Here is a 26,957-nt window from a genome sequence, read left to right on the forward strand (position 1 = left end):
CGGGTTGATTTTCCCCACCCCCGGGCCCGGAAGGAGGAAGTGCCGGGTGTGGTGTGTGCGTGTGGTTGCTGCTTCTCCTCGGAGGGAGGCGAGAGCTGAGAGCCGGAGAACGGCTCCTCCTCGGCAGGTAACGGCGCTGAGGGGGCGCGCGGGGCGGGAAGGGCTGCGGGTCGAACTGTAGGCGCGGGGCGGTGGCGGCTGCGGGCGCTGCGCTTTCTGTTTCGTTTCCCCCGCGGCGAGAAGGGAGCGTTGTTATAACTGGAAAGGCTTGGGGGAAGAGTGGCTTTCACCACCTTCAGACCGTTTTATTGTTGTTGCTTGCTTTTATGAGATGCAGGGAGAACGTCTTTTCACCAGGACAGAAGTGAAGCACAATGAGTTCTTTTAGATTCCTACAATTTATAACATCAACTTGCCTAAAGATTAGCTCTATTTACAGCTGCTCAACTGACTCTAAGTTAGAAAGCATAAGATTATTTAAAACAGCTTTCTTTGTACATATAAGTTTTGTTTTGGTTCCAGCTTGACTCTGTTTTTCCCCCACCCTAAAGAAATATGGATGCGAAGAGTAGAACGTGTTTAATTAGGCATCGTCAGGCACTGGAGAAAGACATCAAAACCTCTTACATTATGGATTGTATGGTTTCTGACCAAGTCCTGACATTGCAGGAGGAGGAGAAAGTGAAACAACAGGTAGAATCATCTGGTTTCTTTTTTGATTTTTTTTTTTTAATCTTTCCAGGTTGCTCATGTGTTTTATGGTCCTTTCTAAAAATTATTGCTGTCAATCATTACTACATTGCAAATGCTTAACCAAGCGCTTAAGATGTGGTTATTATTGCAGTTCATAAGGTTGAGCTGAGGTTTTGCTCAAACTGAAATCTATATCCGTAGCAATAAACGAGATAAATAACTTGCAGAGCAATAGATTAGGTGTTTTATAAAGCTGATTAGATAGTTTCTCTTAGCTTTGTGTAATACCTATTTTAATGTTTGTTCTAGAATACACAGAAGGAGCGAGCAGCTATGCTAATAGATACTCTTCTTAAGAAAGACAATAATGCGTATAGATCTTTTTATAATGCACTGCTTCATGAAGGGTACCGAGATCTTGCTGCACTTCTTCAGGATGGCATTCCTGTCTTCTTCTCTGGGAATGGAAAGAACACTATGGATGAGATGACTTCATATGGTTAGTGCAACTGCAGCAATCTCAGTTTCTGAAGGGAAAGAGAAGCTGTGGTTTTTATTCATTGCTAAGTGACTAGCTGTAGTACTTGTTCCACCAAAAAGGAAGTAAACAATGAGCTTATTTACTTGTTTTGGTAGCACAATAGTCGGTAGTTCTGTATTTCATATGATAGGAGAAGATGGTTATGGCTTTCATAGGTCATCTTGAAAATGTTCATTGCTTGGTAATGTGTATTTTAAAAGACTGGAAATCTGAAACTCCTGGTTTTCTCTAAATTGTAACTTTTTTTTTTTGTAAACGGAAGAAAGGCTTAAGTTTATGTAGGTTGCTCTTAAAAATAATGCCTTCTCTTTATTTCCATGGAAAATACAACAGATTTGAAGAGCTCTGTAATACTATCTGATTGAGCAAGCACTCATCTACAGAACACTGTCTTACAGCAGTCACCACCATTAGCTATGCATTTTCACCGGTGATGGGTGAGAGCCTGAAATGCTGTACTTATAACAAACTGCACCAGAGGAAGTGACACACTGTCACTGCTACTGAAACACACCACACACTGCTTTATTGTACTCACATCCACTGTTTCGTCTCAGTCAACACTCAACAAGTGTCAGTGAATGTCAATGGGTGCATTTTTTTCCAATGTGGAGATGTTCAATTCCACACCTTTGTTTGATACGCAATTCTGTGTCAGATGCCGCTTTGTCAGACTGCCCCTCTGCTGCCATCTGTTGTACAGCTACAAAATGTAATGGAATAGTGGTGGTATGGCAGTAGAGATTGAGCCTTCCCAATATCTGCCTCTGATGGCGTAAGCCAACATGATAAAATAGGAGGTGTTACTTTTGGACTAGCTCTAGTATATAATAAAGAAAGTACATTTTACATAAAAGGCTTCAGCCTTCAAAATTCAGACACTTCTCATTTAGAGTAGTCTACAACTCTCAGCAATGCATGCCAAATGTTAATCTACCTAATTGCATGCTTATTTCTCCACCAGATCTCTTGCTTACCTTTCAGTAAGATCTTAAACTTTACGGAAGTTGTCTTCTTTGATTTATATGAAATAAATCAGTAGTTTTTAGTGGGATGAACTGTCCTACTGCATATGACTAAATGACAGCTGAATCTTACAGTATATTTTTTGGCACTGTCTAGTATGAGAATCATAGAATCATTAAGGTTGGAAAAGACCACTAAGATCATCTGGTCTAGCTGTCACCTGTTTCCCTGCCTGCCCCCTAATCATGTCAATTAGTGTCACATCCACATGGCTCTTGAACATCTCCAGGGACGGCAGTTCTACCACCTCCTTGGGCAGCGTGTGTCACTGCAGCAACACTCTTTCAGAGAAGAAATTTTTTCCTAATATCCAACATGAACCTCCTGTGCACAGCTTGAGGCCATTTCCTCTTGTCCTATCACTGTTACCTGAGAGAGAAGAGGCTGACTACCACCTCACTACAATGTCCTTTCAGGTTGTTGTAGAGAGCAGTAAGGTCTCCTCTAAGCCTCCTCCTCTCCAGACCAAACAATCCCAGTTCCCTCAGCCATTTCCCATAAGACTTGTGCTCCCAACCCTTCACAGTGTCACTGCCCTTCTCTGGACATGCTGCAGGGCCTCCATGTCTTTCATGTAGTGAGGGGCCCAAAACTGAATGCAGTACTCGAGGTGCAACCTCATAGAGACATGGTATTTAGAACACCTGAATAACACTTCCAAAAAAATGGCACAACGGCCAGCTGTCTACTGTGTGACCTGCAATGGAGAGAGCAGGTGCACATTTACTATCTTGTTATGCTTCAGGTGCCCTATTGCAAGTCCACCTGTTTTAGCTTAAGTAAAGAGAAGCCTGGCTTGGACAGCAATGCTGTGTTGTTAACCACAGAGTAGAAGCTTTACTCCGCGTGCTTCCTTCTCTGCTGTATCCTTGGGGCAGTAACCTCTGGCTGAGAAAGTGGCTCAGTGGTTGGGAGTAGTAATAGTTCTTGGGATTGATGTAACTAGGTCCAGCTTGCAGAAAATGTAGTTACCAACTGGGGTGCTGCTGTAGATGGGAAGCTGTTACCTACTGATTATGGCATGGTTAGTCCAGTAGTCCTTAGAGCATTTGTGTGGGAAACGAGCTGGGGGAAGGATTCTTGGGGGTGAATTGTTTGTTTTGTTTTGAAGAGGTGTAATGTTTAGAAATCACTTCTTCTTTTCGTGTTTCTTGTTTTTAACTTCAGTTAAGACAACTCTCTGCGAAGGAGGTGTACCACAGAGACCAGTTGTGTTTGTCACTCGGCCAAAGCTGGTAGATGCTATTAAACAGAAACTGTGCAGCTTAGGAAGTGATCCAGGCTGGGTGACAGTTTATGGAATGGCAGGTTGTGGAAAGACCGTTTTAACAGCAGAAGCTTTAAGGGATCACCAGCTCTTGGAAGGTACTTTTATAAAAACATCAATGTTCTAATAAAAATTACTAAAAATATCTATGCATTGAATGTATATGGATCTTATGTCATCTTGAAATTAATTTTGTGTTTAGCATGATAAATTCCTTCGGTGCTTTTGAAATATTGCTTGCAAGTTACAGTTTTCAGAACTGTTTAGTGCTCTGGGACCACTGCGTATTTTACTAATTTACAGAAAAAGATTCTTAACAGCTTTTTACCTTGGAACCTGCTTTGATTTATGAGAGTAGATGCATCCTTAGGTAACTTGAATTTGTTATTTTTAGCAGAACAAAATATAAAATAATTGTTTTTAGTCTTTATTCTTTTTTGGGTGTTGCTTGTCAGTTCTTCAGACTTTTACCTATGCTATATGAATTTAAAAAATCTTGCTCAGATTATAGTGTAGGTTTTAGTAATGTCAGACATTTGTGGTGTGGTTATACTACTCTCATTCTCTCATTTTAGCTCACAGTAGATCATAAATTAAATCATTTACTGATGTTTTTCTGTATAGGATGTTTGGAGCAGAAAGTGAGGCTGAGATATTAGAAAGCATGTCTGAGGTTTAGAGAATATGGCTGCTGCAGATGGCACTTCTAAATGCCTTCTTGCTAAATGTTTTGTGATAATTTTGTATCCCAAGCCCTGAACTCCTGTGAAGTGAAAAAGTGAATGCTGAGTCAGAGAAGGAAAGGGCTTGTCAAGGAAAACAAGTAGAAAGGAGGGACAGCAATGTGAGCTTTGGGAACTTGCCTTACAGGGGCTGTTCCTTTTAAAATAGAAGGCAGTAAGCTTGTAGAATTGTCTTCCTGTGGTAGAGTTTTAAGGTTGGTTTGCAATAGACTTTACAGTTTATATTTGAATTGAAACTGTATGATTGATTGCTATTCTAAGCTGCTATAAATACTTCTAATTTTAAACGTAAAGCGTGATTAACATTGCTGTTCCTGTCAGGTTATTTTCCAGGAGGAGTTCACTGGATCTCTGTGGGAAAACAGGACAAAGCAGGACTCCTCATAAAACTACAGAATCTTTGTAGTAGATTAGAGCATGACTCTACTCTTTCACAGAGACCACCACTTAATATCGAGGAGGCCAAAGACCGTCTTCGTTTGCTGATGCTGCGCAAATACCCGAGGTGATGTTGGTAAAATGCTATGCTATTCTTTTACTCTACAGTCTAATAATCTAAAACATCTGTTATTACCGTTTTTACTGTATTTCTGTTTCTTAATTAAAAAAAAGATCAGAAGTGAACATCCTAACTTTCACTTTTTGCTTTCCCTTTTTCTCTTTTAATGTAGATAATTTAGAAGTGATAGTCAAGTTAAAGCTAGCAGTACTTCAAGAATTTTGGTGCTTACATAGGGACTACTGTTAATATTTTCTAAATTGCTTCCTTATGGGAAAAGAGAAAATAGATTCAGAGAAGTGTAAAAAGGCTGAAAGGTAAATGGATGGTTAAATCAGGTATGTAATATATGAGTAAAATTTTTTCCTTAAGTAGATGTTTTTAATGGAGTAACATAAGGGATGCATTGTAGGCTTGTTCTGGATATATTTGTCAGATTATTATATTTTTGCTAAAAATATATATATTACACACACACACACACACACACACACACACATATATACATATATATACATACGTATATATACGATAACCAGCTGTGCAGGAGTCACCTTCACATGAAAAATTATTAGTCATTGAAAACTGAAAGTTGAGAACAAATAGTTGGAAATAAGCATTACTCTAACTTCTAGTATTCTTACTGTGTACTTAAAATGTTTTAAATACATTTAAAAGGATGATACAGCAGCGGAAGGCTGTGCATCACTGGAGAGCAGTTAATGTATTTTTAAAGTGTTTGCTTTGGAGTTGCCAAGGTGAAAGCAAGTTTTCAAGGTATGATCAATTATGGCCAAGAAGGCAGTTGCTTTCAAGTTGAATTGTTTGATCAAACGAAGTCTTGGTCACTGCACAGCTTTTTTTCATGTTTGAACAGTAGCTTTTGTTATTTTTGGAGATTTCATTAGGCCCTGGGAAAATCTGTACTAAACTAAACACGAGTGAGATATCTCAGGAATAATACTCCAGTGTTATGTTCTTTACAGACAGTGTAGGCTAGAAGAGTACTGGCATTTTTGTAAGAGAAAAAAGTCTTCCTTGCATAGAAAAGATTTAAAAAATATTGCCAGGCCCATGGGAAATTGACTGATAAAGACGAGAAATCCAAGTAGGTGCCTCCAGTGGAGAAAAGAGATATACAGAATGATTGAAGGGAAATATACTTTTTTCTCTTGCAAACTCGCCAGATTACTTACACAAGCTTGGAAGAAGCTACAGCCTGTGCTGCATCCCGCCCAGTTAGAGATGTCAGAATGCTGTAAGAACAAATTGAATGTGTTGCATTAGGTTAATGCAGTTCAAGTATGAACCAAACTTCACTAGTTTGTTCTTGGAGAAACTTGCATTCAGCTTTCTGACACAGAGTTTAATGTCCTCTTAAAATGTTTCTTGTATTAGTGGAAGAAAATTGAAATTGTACTACTTAATTAATTCTGAAAATGTTCTTTCATTATTAAGGTGAAATACTATATCTTATTGCTAATATGATATCTGAAATATGAAGTATCTTTTCTTGTACTAGGTCTCTTTTGGTCCTGGATGATATTTGGGATTCCTGGGTGTTAAAAGCATTTGATAATCATTGTCAGGTTCTTATCACCAGCAGGGACAGGAGTGTGACAGATGCTGTGTCTGGTAAGGAATGATCCCATCTACATTACAAATCATGGATGTACATGTATGCAAAGTGGTTTTGTGAGCTTTTAAAAGAATTAGATAGAATCCATGTCTGTCAAGTTATGCACAAATGACAAAGTTTTAGCATTCTACTCTGTAAAACTATGCTTTTCCATGAAATACATGTTGTATGTTGTCCTGTGTATATGTCTATATTGAGAATCATTGCACTCTTCAGTAAATTAGCTTGTCTGATGCTGCTGTGTTGAAACTGATTATCTCTACATAGGAAGTAGTCTCTGAGCTGGATCCCCTGCTCCAAATTTTTCTCAGAAAATTCTCTCAAGTTCCATAGCATTTTAAAAATTCTTTTTATTTTTCCCCCATGTACAGGCAATAAATATGAGATTCATGTGGAAAGTGGACTAACGCATGAGAAAGGACTGGAAGTTTTAGCCCTGTTTGTGAATATGAAAATATCCGAACTGCCAGAACAAGCTAACTGCATTATAAGGGAATGCAAAGGTATGATACTTGCCACTTTTTAAACCACTCAGTATATTTTTTTCTTCTGGATTTTGACTTACAGAAAGAGGAGGGAACATTTGATGATCAGAGGGTTGGAGAACCTCCCTTAGGAGGGGAGGTTTTGAGAGCTGGGCTTGTTCAGCCTGGAGAAGAGAAGGCTCTGGGTTGATCTCATTGTGGCTTTCTGGTACATGAAGGGAGCTTATAGACTGGGAGGAGACTGACTTTTTACACAGTCTGATACTGATAGGAAAATTGGGGCACCTCAAGAATTTAATTAAGAAAATTTCCTGATTTATTCATTCAACCACTAGACTAAACTATTGAATTGTGTTCCTTCAGACTCTGTAAGATTAATTTACTTTCTTCCTTCAGGTTCTCCTCTTGTGATATCCTTGATAGGTGCATTACTACGAGATTTCCCTAGTCGCTGGGAATACTATCTGAAACAGTTGCAGAATAAGCAATTTAAAAGAATAAGAAAATCTTCATCTTACGACTATGAAGCCCTTGATGAAGCAATGTCCATAAGTGTAGAGCAACTGAGTAATGATTTAAAAGATTACTATAAAGACCTCTCCATCCTCCCTAAAGATGTTAAAGTGCCTACTAAGGTAATAACAGCAACTCAGAAATCTCATAGCTTATTTTGTTTATTATTATTACAATATTTTTTATAAATTAGACTCAGTGGTTCTTGTAGGTTCCCTCCAACTCTGGGTATTCTATGATTTTTAGTGATACATAATAACTTTAAAGAAGTAGTAAAATTTGAAATTATGATATATAACTAATATTATATGCAACTTAATAATAATTGGTGGTTTGGGTCCGTTATTATATCATACCTCTTATTGCCAGTAACAAAGCTAAAAAATTGTAACTGGATTAATATCTTCATAATGTTAATTTAATGTATGTTCCATGAGTAGCTCTTACATTAGGTTGTAACAGAACTATCTGAAGGCTTAAAAACTGTTAGGGAATTTTTTTAATGAAAAATATATGATCACCAGGAGTCAGTAAAAATAGACAAATAAAGGGGTATCTTGTATTATCTATCTCGTATGTATCTATTATCTGTCTATCTATATATTTGCATAGCTTGATATTGAACTTACTGAGTTACTCACAGAGCATAGATATCTTTTGCAAATGGGAACGTTTCTACCATGTTTTCTTTTTCAGTTAATTGTTAGTCTTTTATGGCATTCCTACAGTTTTGTTTTTTCCTTAGTTCTGATGATCTTTTCTGCTTTTTTAGGTGCTCTGTATTCTTTGGGATATGGAAACTGAAGAAGTTGAAGATATACTGCAGGAATTTGTTAACAAATCATTATTGTTCTGTGATCGGAATGGGAATTCATTTCATTATTATTTGCATGATCTTCAACTTGACTTTCTTACAGAACAGAATCGCAACCAGCTTCAGGTAGAGTTCTGGCTTATTTGCTTACATCTAACCTTATTCTACACAGCTGGGCTTTCTTCAGAAAACATTCCTATTTAAAAAAGTATCCAAAGTAGCTTTATATAATAGGCCCACAATGCAGTTAAATTTAATGCTGGCTAAAAACATTTTTAACTTGAAAATGAGAAGTGATTTAATGATAATTCCATATGGGGCTAAGGAACTATTAGAATCATAGAATGATTTGGGTTGACCCTTTAAGGGTCATCTGGATCTGTTTCTGAAGGAGAGGGCAAAAAAAGATAGATAGGCAGAAGAGGCCAATTGTTTGCTTTGTATCTGTGTATGTAAAGGTTCATTTTTGTTACTGGCTATGCGTGTTTAATGTAAAGAGTGACCTGATAGCTTTTCTCAGTCTAAAAAGGAAGATTAGCAACTTGCTTTTCTATCTTTAATATCCAGGGAGTTTCTGGTAGAATGTCTTCAACATAATTTAAATTACAGTTTCTTAAGATAAGTTTTTCATATTTAATTTGTTGACATCTTACATGGAGGAATAATAATAATAAATGTTTAATATTAAAATCAGTCCACACCTTTTTGTAGTATTAACTGGAGGTGTGTTTTGGTTCTCATTGCAGGAACTACATAAAAACATAGTAAATCAGTACAAGAGGTATTACAAGCTTCATGTGCCTGTGCTATCTCAAGAAGACTGCATGTACTGGTATAACTTTCTAGCATATCACATGGCTGGTGCCAACATGCAGAAGGTGAGTTCTGACTGGGTTCATCTGTTTCTCTTCTTGACCCACTGCCCTTCCCCTCCAGGCCATTTTTTCCCTCTCAGAGTTGTCTTTTCCCAGGCCTTTGGGCAGATAGGCAAACACTGAACATAAAGTCCTTTCGGGGCTCTACTGATAATCACTGTTATGAAAACAACTTCATTTCTACTCTATGTCTCTTGTATTTTCAATCAGTTTGTAAGAAGATTTCATATAATGCCTTTTGTTTTTCTTTTTCTCTTGAGGAAGACGTGGTAAAAAGTCTTCCTAAGCTTTTTTGGAAATCCAGGCTTACTGTGTTGTATGATAAAATTAAATTGATTTGTTTAGAGTACTCAAGTAGATTGATGAGTGAACTGGAGTGAATTGTATTAAGATATATTTATGCTTTTTTATTTTTCCCTTAAGTAGATTCAGTTGTGGAATTCATGCTCTGAACTTTTTTGTATTTCCTGTAGGAACTCCGTGATCTTATGTTTTCTCTAGATTGGATTAAAGCTAAAACAGAATTGGTAGGGCCTGCACATCTAATTCATGAATATGTAGAGTATAGTTCAGTCCTGGATCAAAAGGTATGTAAAAGGTAAATGATCAGTCAGTTCCAAATATGTTTTTCATCTTTTAGTGCGTTTTATTTATGCATGTGTTTGGGATCCATAGGAAGTATAAAAATGAAATGTTAGGGTAGTCCTAAGTTTAAGTTCACCTTGGAGTGAAGGGAAAAATGAAGAATTCAAAAACTATAGTTTTAGTTAACTTCAGTATAGATCCCAGCATTAATTATGGAACTCAGTGGTGAGAATCTGTGGTTCTGTGATAATTAATGGTGGGTGCAGATGGTACTCCCTTTCTTGGGAGGTTTAGAATCTTGTTAGCCTCTTGGAATAGTCTTACTGATATTTAACATTGACTGCTCATTGAGTAAATCACTGCTCACTGAGTAAATCATTGCTTCCAATATCCTTATTTGAAAAGTAAGGATAATACACTTTTTCTGAATAAAATAGCAAAATAGTTCAGTCTATGATATGTACTTGCTAATAGAACTAAGGAGGACTAAATGCTTCTGTAAGAATACTGCCTGTATAGAAAATTAAAAAACAGAGGGCACTTAGAAAACATATCCACTTCACTACTTACCAAACATTATCTACTCTGTACATAGGATAGCATCATACGTGAGAATTTTCAGGAATTTTTGTCTTTGAATGGGCACCTTCTTGGACGACAGCCTTTTCCTGACATTACCCAGCTGGGTCTTTGCCAACCAGAGACATCAGAGGTGTACCAACAAGCCAAGCTGCGGGCTCAAAGAGAAATGGGAACGTTTTACTTGGAATGGATGTAAGTAGCAGTAATCCATTTGCTGATATGTTTATCCCTTGATTTAATAAAATTGTCACATATACAACTGAACACAGTAATGGGTAATATAAGAAGTGCTGTGTTTTTCATGGGAAAAGAAAGTGAAATAATTTTCAGGAACTAATGAAAGAAAAACTGGACATGTAAAGCTACAAATTAGTAATAATTTCATAGAAATGAAGAAATATATTTACTTCTCAATGAACATTCATTTTAAGTATCTACACAAAGGTGAAAATATGGTATTTTGAAACTTCTCTATATAATTTTTTAGAAAGGTGAGAATTGTAGGGCAGATGTTATGTGTGTAATGCAAACTTGAAAGAGAGCACATAGCAGATCACAGCTTCAGAAGGAGGTCTATTTGGACTTGACAGATACCAGCTCATTAAGACATTATTAGGAAGATTGTTTTGCTGTGCAATGGCTGTGCACATGAGGTAGCGTGTTGGTTTCTTATGCACATAGTAGCATTCTTGGTCTCTAAGCTCTTAGCTGTTGGAGGGCAACATAAATTCTAAGTGAATATAGGAATTGGTTTCCCTTATTTTGCGTGCAGGCTGAAAGCCTGCTGCACAAGGTAGATGAACAACTATTATCTTTTTAAAGAGAATTTTGAATGATAAAAAATGCTAGGAAATCATAGAAACCATACTCCTCTCAAATTGAGCTATCTTCTCCTGCAGAAATAAAAAATCCTTGAAAAACCTTTCTCGTCTGGTTGTTCGTCCGCATAGAGATGCAGTTTACCATGCCTGCTTTTCTAGGGATAGACAAAGAATAGCATCATGCGGAGCTGATAAAACACTTCAGGTAAAAATAGCTACCTATGCATGAGTGAAGTGTAATGCTGTGTACTGTTTTGATAACGTTTGTTAGTGGTGCTGTTGCTTTCCTTTTGCTGTGAAGATATTAGAGATCTAGAGTATAATGGCCACAAGAGATTGAAAGGGTGTTACATAAACACGTTTAGGCTAGTAAGTATTGTTTTGTAGTTCAATAACTATACTATGATACCATGTAAATGAATATGAGATACCTTTTAATGATACGAAAAGCTTAAGGCTTAAGTAGTGCATCCCAGCATGTTTCACATTTGTTTGCAGAAATTGTATTTCCCATCTACAGTACTGAAAAACAATGAGACGTGTTAGTTAGTGAGATATGTTAGTCAGTGGTTTACATTTTCCATAGGGTTTTAATGGATGTTTGGTGCAAGTTGCTAAATTTTCTCATGCAAAGTAAAGAAATCTGGGCAGAAAAATGAGCCGTGGAAGTCGTAGGCTGGAAAAAGGTACAAAGTGAATATGGGGAGACAGAGAGGAAAGTGACTAATAAAAATTTGCCAGCAGTCTGCCTGGAGGGAAACCAGACAGCTCTCAAGAAAACTAGCAATCAGCCAGCTCCTAACCTGGTAAAGTATCCATATTCCAGACAGCCAAAGGTAAGGGTAAAGAACAACTTTTTTGCAAGCCTTTGGTATTGTTTTGGATGCTTGCTAAGTTCAGTACTAAAGTAAAAGTATTAATGGTCCTTAGTTGCTGTTCATTTGGCTATTTAATGTGGTGGTGTTTGTTACTTTCTTTTATTTGCTGGCTTCTACACTGTTATGGTCATGGCATCCACCCACTTAAGGAGATGCTTGGTGGATATGCTAGTTTTATGCTGTGCTGAAGTTACTGTGCTGGGCTTCTGTACTTCATGGCTTCATTACCGGGACTGCTGATTTCTTGTTTTTCTCTTGACTTTCTATCACAAAAATAGATTTTTTTTCTTTTTTTCCAGAACCTAAACTAGAAGAAATAATAGGAAAATTAACAATCATTTTTCATTGTTTAACTTCAAATGTAGTCATGTTTTTCCTAACAGTGACATCAAAATAAAACTAATGTTTTCAGATTTTAAGACTAACTCTCCCGTTTTAGTGGAATCAGAAAAAATGATTGCTAGATTAAGAGCAGATGTTCTGCAGAATTTACAGTAGATGTAGGTTTCCTTTTGCTTTGCTGCTTTTATTTGAACAAATACCAACTATGTCATTGTTTGATGAAAAAAGGTAGGAGAAATAGGAATTTCACAGCTGTAGCATCTTGAATGTTGCTGCAAAGAGAAAATTGTGATTTGTTAGAACAGCTGAAGATTGTTTATTTAATGATCAATTGCTGCTAAAATTCTTCCTTTCAACAGAAGAATATCGTATATATCAACCTGGAATTTGTACTTGTAATAACAGTGCAGTTATTGTTAATAAGTTATTGCGTGTTGAAGTAAAGTAGAATAAGAAAGTACATGTATTTAGCCTCAAGGAATACAAAAGTTTCATGTGGTAGGCTTAGGCTTAAAGGTTATACAAAGTCATTAATGAAACATGCAATGCATACAGATTTTTTAAATTAGTTTTCAGTATTTCTTTCCATAATAATTTCTATCACCTTTATAGATTTGAAGTTCAAATTAAGTGTTCTCGTATTACTTTCCTTCAAATTATAAACCTTTCAAAATGCAAGCAGTTTTCTGAAGAGCTTAGCTAAGGGAGCTCTTTGTGAGAAAGCAATCCTTTATTTGTGTAGGATGTTTTGAAATTGTATGCCAGCTAGAAGATTTCATTCCTCACTATATTTCTTCAGGTGTTTAAAGCAGAAAGTGGAGAGAGATTGCTGGAGATAAGTGCTCATGATGATGAAATACTTTGCTGCACTTTTTCTGCAGATGATAAATACGTAGCTACTTGTTCAGCTGATAAAAAAGTGAAGGTAAGGAAACGGAGAGTGGACTTTTTGTGTGTTTGATTTGCTGCATCATAATTCAGATTTCAATTTTAACCAACTCAGGGAGAGCAGATTCTTAAGACTAAGGGTTCTTATTAACTGTCTTAAACCTTATGTGGATAATTCATTACTTTAAAAGCAAAATATCTCCTACTTGTTACATTTAGCATCTTATGTTAACATCATGCATACAACTTATTTTATTTGTATTATCAGATGATTCTTTTTATGTAGATCACAATGCATGAGTCCAGTCTTGTTTGTAACATAAAATTAATATATGCATAAATGTTTTTTTTTATATAGCATTTTCTGAGAGAAATTTGTTGTTTTTAATTCTTCAGAACTGCAACAAAATCTGATGATATTCTAATCTTTCTCAGATTTTAATCTAAACTATGATCCCCCTCATCCACTTGATATTTAAATTGTTCAAAACTAGCTGTGAAATTTTGTTTAATTAATAGTAGCCTGAAACTGAATTTTGACGAGAGTAAGTTGGTTTTATTTGGTTGCAGACACCTTGTTATAAGAACCTTTGACTGTAAATACCATGTTCCAGTTCTTGTTTTGAAATATATATGTATCTGCATCTCTGCTCTACTTTAGTAGAAACAATCTGAAATTATAGCTGTGTGTTAATAGATATAAAATAGATATATGTTTTCCCTTTCTCTTCCAAGCATTTTTGATATGCTATTAAGAGCATTTTTAGGGCTTTATTTGTATTCCTAAATGGTTTACAGATTTCATTTTTTTATTAAGTACATTGAATTTATTTAAAACTGATTTTTATCCTTCAACTCTATCTAGATCTGGAATTCAAGAACAGGCAAGTGTTTGTACGTATATGAAGAACACACAGAGCAGGTCAATTGCTGCCAGTTCAATAACAGCAGGAGTCAGTATCTTTTAGCCACCTGCTCAGATGACACTTTCATCAAAGTAAGTTGAAAAGACTGTGATAAGCAGTATGGGAATAATCAAAACAGAGTAGTTATTGTTGTAGAAATATGTTTCAAACCCTGTAAATTGAGGTTTATAATAAGCCTGGTAAAAGAGAGACAGAAACAGATGAAGAATATTGCCAGGGCAGAACAGAAGGAATGTTTATACTTACAATGAAAAGTAAGCAATTTGGCTAGGCACAAAGGTAAAGACTTCTAGGGGATGGATTGGGGGTGGGAGAGCCTGGGAGTGGAATACGTGATTAAAAACCAGTGAAGCAGGAAAATAAGCAAACAAACAAAACAAACAACAGCCACAAACAATACAAAACTGGATGCCAAATGATAACATGAATGATTAACGTAAGTGGAGCAGATGTATTTTCTTATTAAATTTATTGGGCATAATAAAGAAATGAAAGTGGAAGCCAACAAAATAACAGTAATCAAAACAAAAGATTTGTCAGGTTAGCCATCTGGTTGTATTCAGATTATGAGGCAGTATGTGCCTCAGAGCAGAAGCCATGTAACTGAAATATCTGAGGAAAGGGGAGGAAATAGAAGAATAAAGGAAGATCTAGCTGTGGGTAAGGGTGTAATTTCACAGCAAATTCACAGTATATCCGGTAATAGAATAGAACAGTAAAATAAAAATCAGAAAGGCCTGATTTTTTTTTTGAGAACACTGTACAGGTTCCTGCTTTGAGTTCTCCCTGAGCAGTCAATTGAAAAATCTGGTAACAGAAAGGCAGTATGCACTGTAGGCCTAGAAAGTAGAGGTTGAAAGGAAGGAAAGAGGCTAGATGAAGTTTAATCCTCAGTCTGTAGAAACCTTTGGTAACTGTGTGCTATTTGTGGTTCTTGTATTCATTGTACAGAAAGTGTTGTATAATAGTTACAAGAATGGTTTTCATGCAAGCTAGCATATGGAAGTAAATTGTGGGGGAACCTCAGACACAGCTTCAAGTCTGTAAGCATATGGGTAAAACTAAGAAACATTTGTGAGAATTTGGTTGTCGCCATGGTTTTGTGAAGAACCTGAACAGTCTGTGAATAATTCATGGATGTAATGGTATTTATATATTTATTTCTCATGCAGCTTTGGAATCTGAAGGATAAGTATTGTAGGAATACGATGTTTGGTCATGTAAACGCTGTCAGTCACTGTAGATTTTCACCAAATGATGACTATATTGCTAGCTGCTCAACAGATGGAACAGTGAAGGTACACATTTTTTATATCAACTGCCTGTTTTAATGATTTTTGAGGGTATGAAATACAAAACATGAGTGAGATAATTTTGTATTTGTGTAGTCGGCTTTCATGAATTAAACCCTGAAACAGTTGAGTATTGTTCCCACTTTTAATGCAAGACTTGGAAAAGCTCAGTTCAGCTCCAGAAGGAGAACTGAGTGGCTACAGTTTTAAATAAGTCCTACTGAGTCTCATTTTGAGTCCTTTTCACCATTAAAAAAAAAAAAAAGTATATAGTTAAGAGAACTGACATGGAGGGGTGTTTTAAATTTGTTTAAACAAAAATAATAATGAAAACAACAGACAAAAAAAGCTTCTAGAATAGTTAAAAGGTCTATCATCTGAAATGGAATCAGCAATAGCCGTAAGCAGTAAAAGCGATTTGTGTACTGAGGTAGTTATGTTTTTGCTTAGAACACTAGCATCGTTTTTTATTGCCTTTGGCTGCAAAAGAACTATGCTACTTCAGTACTGCAATTCTTAAAACACTAATACCTTTTTATGGAGCTGCTATATCAGGAAAGTGAGGCTGTAGTATCTGTTGTCATTCAGAAGAAAAATTGTGGGAGAGGAAACAGAAATATTCAGTAGCTCTCTGGCACGTGCCTCAACGAAATAGGTGCAAACTACTTGTATCCAATGTACCAGATTTCTTGTTGTGAGTGGACTTTATTTAACAGAGTTGCAGAGCAGATGTTATTTTTTTCTTTATTCTGTTGTTAAGTAGAAGTTAAGACAGCCATCTATGCTTGCTTGTTTGTTGTTTTCATCACTTTCTTCCCTAAAAGAGATTGGGAAGTGGTTTTCCCCTGTTGTTTTCTGTAAAGAGAGGTTTCATGAATTTCCTTTATTTTTTCTTGAAGCTTTGGGATGTGCGATCAGCAAATGAACTGAAAACTATTGAGATAAAAGAATTCTTCAGGAATGCAGATGAGCAGCAAGATGATGTGGAGGTTTTAGTAAAATGTTGCTCCTGGTCCAGAAGTAGTGATACAATTTTGGTGGTAGCCAAAAATAAGCTTTTGGTAAGTATCTCATGTTAATAATTCTCTAGAGGTGAAGTTATGTTGCTATCTGAGTAGAATTTATGAATAATTATTAAATTATAAGCTACCCAGATGTTTCAGACAGAAAGTGCCTGTTTTAAGTGTGTGTTTAGTAAAAAATAGGCAGATGATAAGCATGATGAATGAGAGAAATACCTTCTAAATTAAAAAATGTGTATTATTGAGTATATAAACTGTGTCTGTGGTGAAGTCATTCCAGCTGTGTGCTAAATATTGTAATTGCCTTCACAGCTTTTTGATGTTACAACGTGTAATCTGGTAACACAAGTCATCATAAGTCATCACAGTACAATCCAATATTGTGACTTCTGTGCTGGGGATGAGTTAGTAGCAGTTGCTTTGTCTCATTGTTCTGTTGAGGTAAGTGATTTCTTTATTGCTACAGTATACCAGGAAGGAGTAATTGAAAGTGTTGCATTTGTCATGGTTTTGTGTAGGGAGAGGTAAAAGAAGATGTAAAATAGGAATTGGGAAATAGTGTTTTCAGGTTAGACATCCTTCTTAGAAAGCAGAACTCTGTTTTGTATAACACCACTAGGCCACTGTATTTATTTGAAGTTATCATGTGATGATGTGATTATTGTCAGTCTTTGGATTATATACCTTCCCATCACTTAGCTCAAAACAGGGAGACAAAATATCTTCTCCTGTATGCTGCTGCAGTATGTGGCAGTTTGTGAGGAATACAACAGCTGAAATAACTTTGGGACTATCATGGCTAACTAAGCATGTACAAGTATTTGGGTTTTCTGTTTTTTTCTTTGTTTTCTTTTTTTTTTTTGTCAACTACTTGGTCAGCTCAGTTTGTATTTTCCTAATGAGCGAGGTTTTTTTTTTGTAATTCCTCTCACATCTTTTAAAGTTATCGTTGTCAAAGAGGCTTCTGTTCCATGTCACTGACCATCAAATTGTCATCAACAGGTACAGTTCTTTTTATATGACAGTTTTAGAGTGAGAACTGAGAAAATGCTAGTAAAGATAGTACTTAAGTATACTTCTTTTCAGTTTTGCTTGAAATACAATCTAAATTCATTTGAGTTCTTTCATGTTTCTGCTGCAGTTATGGAATATTAAATCCTTATCAAAAGTAGCAGATTGCAGGGGACACATGAGCTGGGTTCACTGCGTGACATTTTCCTCAGATGGATCTTTATTTCTCACATCTTCTGAGGACCAGACAATACGGGTAAGATTACTCTTTCTTTTTTTTTTTAAAGCTGATACTGTGTGCCTATAAAACTAAATTCTTTGTTAAAATTGTTCTTATAAAATTATATATTCATATATACCACAAAGTATTTAGCATTATGGTTATAGTAAGTAGTGAGCTTTGTATTATGTAAACATATAAAGTTATTTCTATATACAGTAGAATGAGCTGCCTATTTTCTTTATTTACTGTATAGATAAATAATTTTTAGATCCAGTGGTAGTTCAAGAGTAGTGGTAATTTTTAGATTTTATCTAAATTAAAAACTGGGAAGCGTTTTGATGGTCCTTTTGTAAGCTAGTGTTGATATACCTTTCACTGTTAGATATTTGGATATCTAGGATATTTGGGACAGATTCATATAGTTGTAATGCCTCATTAAAAACTGTGAAAATAGACCTACAATGTATGAACGTAACATTTCCTTCTCTCCAAGCTAAAAAAACTTCAATTGCTTTCAGAATTTCAAGAATTTAAGTATAGAAATCTATACTTGGCTTTTACTGTAATAGAATTTTAACACTCTTCTTTGAAACAGAGAAGTGTGGACTTCATGGTTCTGATAACAAATACTTAGATGTCTGCCTGGCAGCCTGAAAAAAGAATTATTTGTTTCATCAGTTGGAATTGCTATAGCAATTGCACAACTTTCTTTGCCTAGTAAATAAAAATTGCAGAAGGATAATTTTCACTGTTTTAAAGTCAGTGTTACTGCAGGTTTTATAAGACTTTGGTTTAAAGGTAGTCAGCAAGTTTTTTATCTTGTCCTTTAAAACTAATGGAACTCTCCGTTCTTCAACAGATTTGGGAAACAAACAAGGTGTGCAAGTCTTCTGATGCTGTGCTAAAAAGTGAACTGGATGTTGTATTTCACAATGGTGAAGTCATGATTTTAGCAATTTACAATCAGAAGCATATTCAAGTAAGCTGTATTTCTCAATGTATTAGTATATTTGAATTTATCTGTAAATCTCAATAGGAAACAAAGCAGTGAAATAACTGCCTGTTCATGACTTTCAACAGTTAAATCCGTAGCAGATGATTCTTAATATATTGTAAAGTTTTAAGTCTAGGAACTTTGCCTAGTAACAGAATAGATTTTTCATCTTTGCTCATGAAGAGAAATTGATTTAAAAGTCAAATTGTAGCTAAGCACATGTCCTGTAATTCAGCACTATATCTGCTATCACATCTCTAAAGGTAGTTTCTCTTGTGACTGTGATGTTTTACCCTTAGTGATCTGTAGTTTCCAGCAATGCATTCCTAGTCACCTTTTGATGTGCTATACAATCATTTTAAACGCATCACACTGGTAGGTATTTTTAACTTACAGATTTCTTGTAAATCACTGTATTCTAAAGATCTCATCAGAATTGGTGTAAGGACAACACTGGGTTGAGGTTGGTGCACTGTACCTGCTGTTAAGCTTTAAGTCATGCTTACACTCCATTTGGCACGGGTTTCTGACTGGCAAGTAGATTTGAGCTCAGAACTCGCTATATGGCTTTTGAAATTCAAGAATAACATATTGACCTACTGTTTTCTGTGATCATGCAAACTTTTAAAAGCCTTCTGAGACTGAGATGTGTTTCTGGCTGCAAACTTGTCCCGTTCAGACCATGTTCTACAGTGATAGTTATGCAGACATTCAAAGCAACTGATTTGTGAAAGTATCTGGTCTAGATAAACAAAAGTTTAGAAACTGACAAACTCTTCTCTTGCTGTTCTTAGCTCTTTATTGTGTTTTATTTCAGTTTAAATTTTAAAATATTTTATTAATTTATTTCCTATCTTGCAGCTCATTAATGGAAATACAGACAGCATTATCATGCAGACAGAACCTCAGGAATCCCTTATTTGCTGCTGTTGCTTAAGTGAAGATCTTAAATTTGCAGCATTTGGGCAGGAGAATGGAGAAATCAAGGTATTAAACCCTAAACTTGATCTTGAAAATAATAGGAAAACAATTTTCTTTTTAAAGAAGTGTCATTTTAATGACTCTCTACAATAATATTCTTTAGTATAGTACTTAAAAATTTTTGTTTTAGTGACACTGAAATGATGGTCATTTAAAGGTAGTACTAACAATGCAGCATTGCATTTAATTTACCAAGGACTAATTTTTTGTTGTCACCATCACAGAATCACAGAATTGTAGGGCCTGGAAGGGACCTCTAGAGATCATTGAGTCCAACCCTCCTGCAGTGCAGGCTCCCGTAGAACAGGTTGCACAGGTTGGTGTCTAGGCGAGTGTTGAATGCCTCCAGAGAAGGGGACTCCACAGCCTCCCTGGGCAGCCTGTTCCAGTGCTCTGTCACCATTACTGTGAAGAAGTTCTTAGGCACATTGGTGCAGAACTTCCTATGCTCCATGTTTCTGGCTATTTCCCCTTGTCCTGTCACCCCGCAACGCTGAGAATTGTCTGGTCTCATCCCCTTGCCTCCCACACCTTAGATATTTATAGACGTTGATCAGATCCCCTCTGAGTCTTCTTTTCTCGAGGCTGAACAGACCCAGGTCACCCAACATTTCCTCACAGGGAATATGCTCCAGGCCTTTTATCATCTTTGTGGCCCTCCACTGCACTCCTTCCAGGAGATCCCTGTTTTTTTGTTTTTTTTTTTACCAGGGAGCCCCAAACTGAACACAATACTCAGTCCATTGGCTGAGAATGATGTATTTGCAGTCTCTTCATATTTAAAGAGAATTTGTGTTGAGAATTTGAACTTCCTTTCCCTAAAATATGTAAAATAAATACTGTTATTGCATTTTTCATTGTAAAGGTACTGCAGTTGTTGGATGGGAAAATTCTGACATCCCAGGAGGCCTACAAGACATCTGTGCAGCATTGTCGATTTACCACTGATTGTCAGACTCTGATTTCAAGTGCTCATGATGCAGTCATACAGGTTTGGAGGATATTTTAAAAGATTATATTGTACCTTTTTGGAAAAATAAGTTAAAAACATCTTTCCTATTATACCTAATGTAAGCTCAGTCAATGACCACTATATATCCTGCATGTGGAACCATCTTTGTTCCATGCATTTTGAATTGATTTTTTATTGCTTTGATTTATGCTTTCCTGCTTATCTAATTTGCAAGTGTTGCAACGTCAAGTAATATTTGTTGCAATGAAACTGTAAATAAAAAGTTACTGTTTTTTTTCTCTGGATGACCTCAAATAGGGTGCAGCAGGTTAGAGCACCAGATAGAGGCAGATAGGGGCTGTAGAGACTGTAGCCTTTATTTATATCCCAAGGATGGTGAATATTAGGCAGTTCTAATGCTGTGCATGATAGAACTAACTGCTTTCAGATGGATGAAAAGAAATACTAATTTTCTTAGAAGATAACAGTCCTGATCATGAAAGTTTGGGATGCAATTCAGCACTGGCCTTGGACTTGTCAGTATTGTGTAAGGGAATAGAATTGAAAGACTTGTCTCTGAGTGGGCTGCTGTGTCTACTGACTCCAATAAAATGCTGAACACAGATATTTGCAAGAAGTTGAATGGTTGTACTAACGCAGTCTCAAATTAATAAGCTCTCCTTCTTGGCAAGATTGATTGGCTATAGAGAAGCATTATGGTGTGTGTAGCATTTTAGCTCATCAGGGAATGCACTTTGAAGTAAATGTCGTGGTCTTTTTTACTTTAGTATGGTACTTCAGGTTTCACTGCACAGCATGTGCAGGCATGCAGACAAAGGATTCCTAAACTAGAATTCATGCTTTGAAGTCATTCAGTTAATATGACCAAACTTGAGCTGATTTGAAGTAAAACCTTGAAAACTCACGTGGGTGCTGGTCAGCTCGTCAGTTTTTTCCTAGGTCCTCTGCTCCCCCTAGTGGGCGGTCACAGTTGTCATCTGAATGCCTCGTTACTGTTCTTTCTTTGATGCAGAAAACCTGTTTGAAAACCAATTAAATCACTGTCATTTAAATTATATTGACGTTTAATAGATTCTGTAAGATGAAATGACATTTATTCAATTTTCAGTGAAGAGTTCAATTAAAATAGTGCCATTTTGCTATGAAAACACCAACTGAAATGACACTTCGTTAAAAATATGCTTAAAAATATAAATTAAACTATAAATATAATATATATCTACTTACATATAAGCATAAAAATTTATAATGTGAGTTATGCCAACTTTAATAGAATTATAGAATATCCTGAGTTGGATGGAACCACAAGAATCATTGAATCCAGCTCTGGGCTCCACACAAGACCAGCCAAAATTCAAACCTCCTGTCTGAGAGCATTGTCCATTGCTCCTTGAACAGTTTGGGACTGTGCCCACTGCTCTGGGGAACTTGTGCCAGTGCCCAACCACCCTCTGGTGAAGAACGTTTTCCTAATCCCCAACCTGACCCTCCCCTGACACAGCTCCATGCTGTTCCCTTGGGCCTGTCGCTGTCGCCAGAAAGCAGAGACAAGTGCTTTCCCTCCGCTCCCCTTGTGAGGAACTGTAGGCTCCTTTTCTCTAGGTTGAACAAACCAAATGACTTCAGTTGTTCCTCATATATCTTACCCTATAGACCCTTCACCATCTGTGTTGCCCTTCTTTGGATGCTTTCAGTTAGTTTTATATGCTAACCTTTACACAGTGCTTAAGGTGAGGCTGCACCAGTGCAAAGCAGTGTGTAACAATTGCTTCCCTTGACTGGCTACTGCTGTTAATGCACTCCAGGGCATTATTGACTTCTTTGGCTGCCAAGTGTTTTAGTACCAAATTCACTTAGAAAAAATCAGATTCTGTGTATATTACAGGAAAACAGTTTGCTTTCACATTTTGCAGTGGTTAATGCTTTAAAGTAAACTATCTCTGAGGTTGAACTATTATATTTTCTAATAAGTTGCCACCTCCATCAAGACTTTTTATCATTCCTACAGGTTTAAAATTAAGCAGTTAATTAATTCTTTTAAAGTTATGTTTCTCATTTTTATATATATATATGTGTATATGTGTGTCTGTGTGTGTGTGTATATATATATATATATTCCATCTTTATAATTAGGTCTGGAATTGGCAGTTGAACGAGTGTGTGTTTCTAAGAGGGCATAAGGAAGCAATCAAAGACTTTGCATTTCTGGAAAATTCAAAACTTCTTTCCTGGTCATTCGATGGAACAGTTAAGGTAAATAAAAGGCTGTGTATCATATAAAATACATCTTACTTTCTATAATAAGAAAAGCTATTTGGTAAGCTCTGTATGTTGTATGGACACTCACCTGGTTCAACTGATCTGGAAATTTATGCTGTCTTAAGACAAAAATTAACATTTTATATTTCTAGTGATATTTATTTATTTATTTATGTTGTATTTTGGCAAAGTGTTTGCCATATTAGTACCACGCAGATGAGTTTTATTTCCTTTATTGATCAGTCAGATGCAGGTTTTAAAACTTTTTTTTGAAACAGTATTATACTGGAAAAACAAGCTAACTCTGTTCCATAGGTTTGGAATATCACCACTGGAATAACAGAAAAAGATTTTGCTTGCCATAGAGGTGCTGTTCTTTCTTGTGCTGTCTCACCTGATGGTAGTAGGTTTTCATCTACTTCTGCTGACAAAACTGCAAAGGTTGGTTACTTTATGTACAAAAATAATTGTGATAACTTGTTTGGCCTGATATTTTTGCTGTATTTTTCATCATGAGATAACTAGTGATTATTTAACTAATCCTTTTTTGTTTCTAGTATTAAAATTCCTATATCTGTGAACACATTTCTAATGCTTTTACGTACATTCAGAATTGATCTGGGTATAACTTCAGGCTGTCCTGGTGACCTCTATATGAATAAAACACACACTGCACAAGTCTGTAAAGAATGTTTTGTCTAGTTCTCTCTATTGATTTATTATAGCCTAATGTTCTAATTGGGAAACCGAAGTTAAGAAAAAATTCTGAAACTTTACATGAAAGTATTATCCATGTTGTTGGTAATATTTTTGTTTAGAAGCAAGGCTCTAAAAGGCTCTAAACTTCTAAACATTCTGGGCCTGCACCATTAGCTTTATTAAAATATTGTTCTAAATTGACCCATGAATCCTAGGGACAATTTTGTGAAGTTCTTTATAAATGAATGAGTTGCTTTAAAGAGTATATTCCAAGGAAAAAATACACCTGATTCCGTAAGTTGTAACAAATGCATTCTTGTGTGATTCAGAAAGTGAAAGCAGGGTACGTACAGTGTAGTCCATGCATAAGGAAAGAAGCCTTTAAGCAAATTTATATAAGAAGTAATTTGTACTTTTGAATGCTTATGTTTTTTTTAGAAAGAAGAGATAAAGTTATAATTGTTTTTGAGCTTGTTTTCACTCTCCTGTGTTTTTCATGTAGATATGGAGCTTTGAAAGTTCATCTGCTCTTCATGAGTTGAAAGGTCATGAAGCCTGTGTGCGGTGCTCTGCTTTCTCTCCTAATAACAAATTACTGGCCACTGGAGATGACAAAGGAGATATAAGGGTACTGCTTTAACCTTGTTGTTTATTTTATAATTCAGTTGATAGTCAGTTCACATGCGGAGGAGTTCTCATAGCTTGTGTTCTGCATGTCTATTTAATTAGCATCGTAGTGAATATCAGTTGAAGACTGCCAAGATACCTTGCCACATTAATACATGGTGACAGTAATTTGTAACCATACTGATAGATTTATTTTCCTGGGTTCCGTAGGTTTATGAATGCTGCGGAACTATGATTCACAGAATTTGCTGATCATTCTACTGTAAATTCCATGAGTGATTAAATCCTTTCTATATAATACAGTCCTAGGAGGGGAGTGCTTTTTTCAGGTTATTCTGTCACTTCCAATTGAATGATTATTTTAAAAGGCTTTTTTCCCTCTAATATAGAAAAATATATTTCAGCTTTCCTTACATTTACTTACACACGTAATGTTTTCTTTCTCTCAGATTTGGGACGTTTTAACAGGTGAATTACTTCACTTCTGCTCCTCAGTTACTGTGGATGAAGGAGAACCAACACATGGTGGTTGGGTAACAGACCTCTCGTTTTCTCCTGACAGTAAAATGCTTGTGTCATCTGGAGGCTATCTTAAGGTAAGTCTTGAAGTAATTAAAAAAGTCTAACATACCTAATGAAAACACAAAATGCTGATAATTCCAGGAAAACCCAAACCACTTAAAATACACAAGACTGATATTTTTTACTTAAGACTACTCCATCATTATGTTTGTCTGGCAGTTTTCACATTTCTTCTCCAATTTGAAAGCTCTTTGAATATTTATTTCTAAGATGGAGTTTGTTTTTGAACTCCATATATGCTCTTGTTCATGGAGTTCAAGATAGAGTTGGGAACTTGAGATCTTTATTGACAAAGCTCTTTAACATCTTTAATATTAAGGATTCCAGTCATTTCTGTTTGCCTTAATATCCACTCAATTTCAGCTGCAGCTGCATTCATAATGAACATGAAAATGCTCTATGTCCTACTGCATTTATTTTCTTATTTAAGATAACAAAGTTCTGAATTTCTATTTATGAAAAAATTGAAAGTGAATATTCTGCCTTGAAAAGACATACTTGCTCGCTTAAACTGTGTGGTTATATTTTATAGTGGTGGGATGTAACTACTGGAGAATCCTTGCAAACCTTCTACACGAATGGAACAAACCTCAAATCAATACACGTGTCTCCTAATTTTGAAGTCTACGTGACTGTTGATAATCTTGGCATTCTTTATGTATTACGGAAGTTGTGATTAATGGGCTGAACGCTGCAGAGATCATTGAGCTCATTTTTTGAGCTGGAGACAAGACTGTGCTAAATTTTTATCTCTTGTTAAGCTGTGAATTATGTTTCAGTGTTGTATTCACAATGTTTTCATGCATATTTATGTATTTTTCTGCATGTTTTTGCGAATTAACTTGCATTTAGTCTTGTTTTTGATAAGCATTATTATAATACGTAACCCCTGATTTGCATCTTGAGTATATTGCTTCCGATTTCACAATGAAATTTTATTAAGATTTATTCAAATTAGGAGAAATTAATAATTAACAGCAGTGAAAAAATAATAGGAACATAACAGATCAGTAATGTTTTTTGTGCAGGGGGTGATGGCTAAACGCTCTATTGTTATGAACACAACTGTGAGATACAATTTTTTTTTGCTGTGATGGAAGGCTTTTCATTTAGTACAGAATGGAAAGAAACAGGGAGATCCTCCATTTGAAAAAAGAAGCTAGCTATACTTTCTGCTTGAAGTTCAAAACAAATCAAGTGGCTGTTCAGTTTACAGTAGCATTGCTTCCCTCTTGCCCCAAGAATCTTCACACTTCTAACCTTGTGGAGATAAAATGATAAGGAGAGAAATAATGCATGTGAGCTATTCTTATTAAGGGGAACATCCTGAATCTTGTTTTCTCAAGGCAAAATCTAAAGAGATATTGGAATTGAAGTGGAAGAGGTTGTGCCTCACGTCCATTCAAATGATGGGTACAGCTAACCAGCTAAACTGACACTGGAAGTGCTTTAAAAGGTTTATATTGAAAAATATTAGAGGGTGTGAATTTGTGTTTTTTAGTTTCAAAATTAGCATTCAGTTTATACTGTGAAGACATTTTATTGTTAGTTTTGTTAACATTGGGTTCTTTGTACAAGGATCTTTCTGTGGCAATATGTGATTTTTATTAGTTTGTTTTTTATAATCTATTTATAGATTCTGTACAGGGTGGAATCTTTGATGTTTTGTACTAGTTGTACTTGGCATATCTTTTGTGAACAACTGGTTAACAGTTTTTCTTAGATGCCAGTAAGCCTTGTTCTAGTAAACTGCCTTTTAACTATGAAGAGTGACTGCACAAACATTAGTGCCATGATTTTCATTTTTTTGTAGTTGGCAGTAGAACACATCATCTAAGTACTTGATTGTAAAAGGTACGTTAACAAGGGTGTATCACCTGATACAGAATAATGAAATTTTCACTTTTAGTAGCTTTTTTGTGTGCATTTCAGAAGATTTTATACACATTCTTAATATTTTCCTGTTTTTGACGATCGATGTTTTTTTTTTTCTCCTCTTTTTTAACTTGAAATTCCACAGTTTCTAAGGTGCTATTGAATACGGGTCAGTATAATGAGAGTACTGCTGGCAGAAATACAAAGAGAAGAAATTTGATAGAAAAAAATAATAATGTTTTGTATTATGAGGATGTACAGCATTCAATAAAGATGATCCAGGCAATATGAAAGAATTTTAA

General features: G+C 35.8%; 1 protein-coding gene across 4 annotated transcripts; it reads left to right on the forward strand.

The window, feature by feature from the left end:
- Nucleotides 1-26: 26 nt before the first annotated feature.
- On the forward strand, nucleotides 27-26,957 carry APAF1 (apoptotic peptidase activating factor 1). Of its 4 annotated transcripts, none has more exons than XM_010709407.3 (27): nucleotides 27-127; nucleotides 523-693; nucleotides 1,003-1,192; nucleotides 3,428-3,625; nucleotides 4,592-4,775; nucleotides 6,292-6,404; nucleotides 6,780-6,911; nucleotides 7,290-7,528; nucleotides 8,179-8,346; nucleotides 8,967-9,098; nucleotides 9,569-9,682; nucleotides 10,276-10,454; nucleotides 11,162-11,288; nucleotides 13,103-13,228; nucleotides 14,057-14,188; nucleotides 15,290-15,415; nucleotides 16,309-16,470; nucleotides 16,744-16,872; nucleotides 17,573-17,698; nucleotides 18,525-18,644; nucleotides 19,521-19,646; nucleotides 20,506-20,631; nucleotides 22,747-22,866; nucleotides 23,188-23,313; nucleotides 24,074-24,199; nucleotides 24,648-24,794; nucleotides 25,313-26,957. In XM_010709407.3, exons 2-27 carry the CDS (start codon nucleotides 556-558, stop codon nucleotides 25,454-25,456), a joined length of 3,750 nt encoding a protein of 1,249 aa, XP_010707709.1. In that variant the 5' UTR covers nucleotides 27-127; nucleotides 523-555; the 3' UTR covers nucleotides 25,457-26,957. The 4 variants fall into 4 exon arrangements, with proteins under 4 accessions (XP_010707709.1, XP_019469516.1, XP_019469517.1 ...); XM_003202166.4 differs by having other exon boundaries at nucleotides 33-127; nucleotides 552-693; XM_019613971.2 differs by lacking the exons at nucleotides 14,057-14,188; nucleotides 15,290-15,415; nucleotides 16,309-16,470; ... (8 more) ...; nucleotides 24,648-24,794; nucleotides 25,313-26,957 and adding an exon at nucleotides 11,828-11,919 and having other exon boundaries at nucleotides 13,103-13,187.

This window comes from Meleagris gallopavo, chromosome 1 (assembly GCF_000146605.3).
Source record: "Meleagris gallopavo isolate NT-WF06-2002-E0010 breed Aviagen turkey brand Nicholas breeding stock chromosome 1, Turkey_5.1, whole genome shotgun sequence".
NCBI lineage: Eukaryota > Metazoa > Chordata > Aves > Galliformes > Phasianidae > Meleagris > Meleagris gallopavo.

Bases quoted from the DNA above. Each gene is read 5' to 3' on its own strand.
- APAF1 (XM_010709407.3), top strand. From the start codon at position 556: ATGGATGCGAAGAGTAGAACGTGTTTAATTAGGCATCGTCAGGCACTG. The intron at 4,776-6,291 runs GTGATGTTGGTA...TTCTTGTACTAG, and splicing joins ATGCTGCGCAAATACCCGAG to GTCTCTTTTGGTCCTGGATG. The intron at 24,200-24,647 runs GTACTGCTTTAA...TCTTTCTCTCAG, and splicing joins ATGACAAAGGAGATATAAGG to ATTTGGGACGTTTTAACAGG.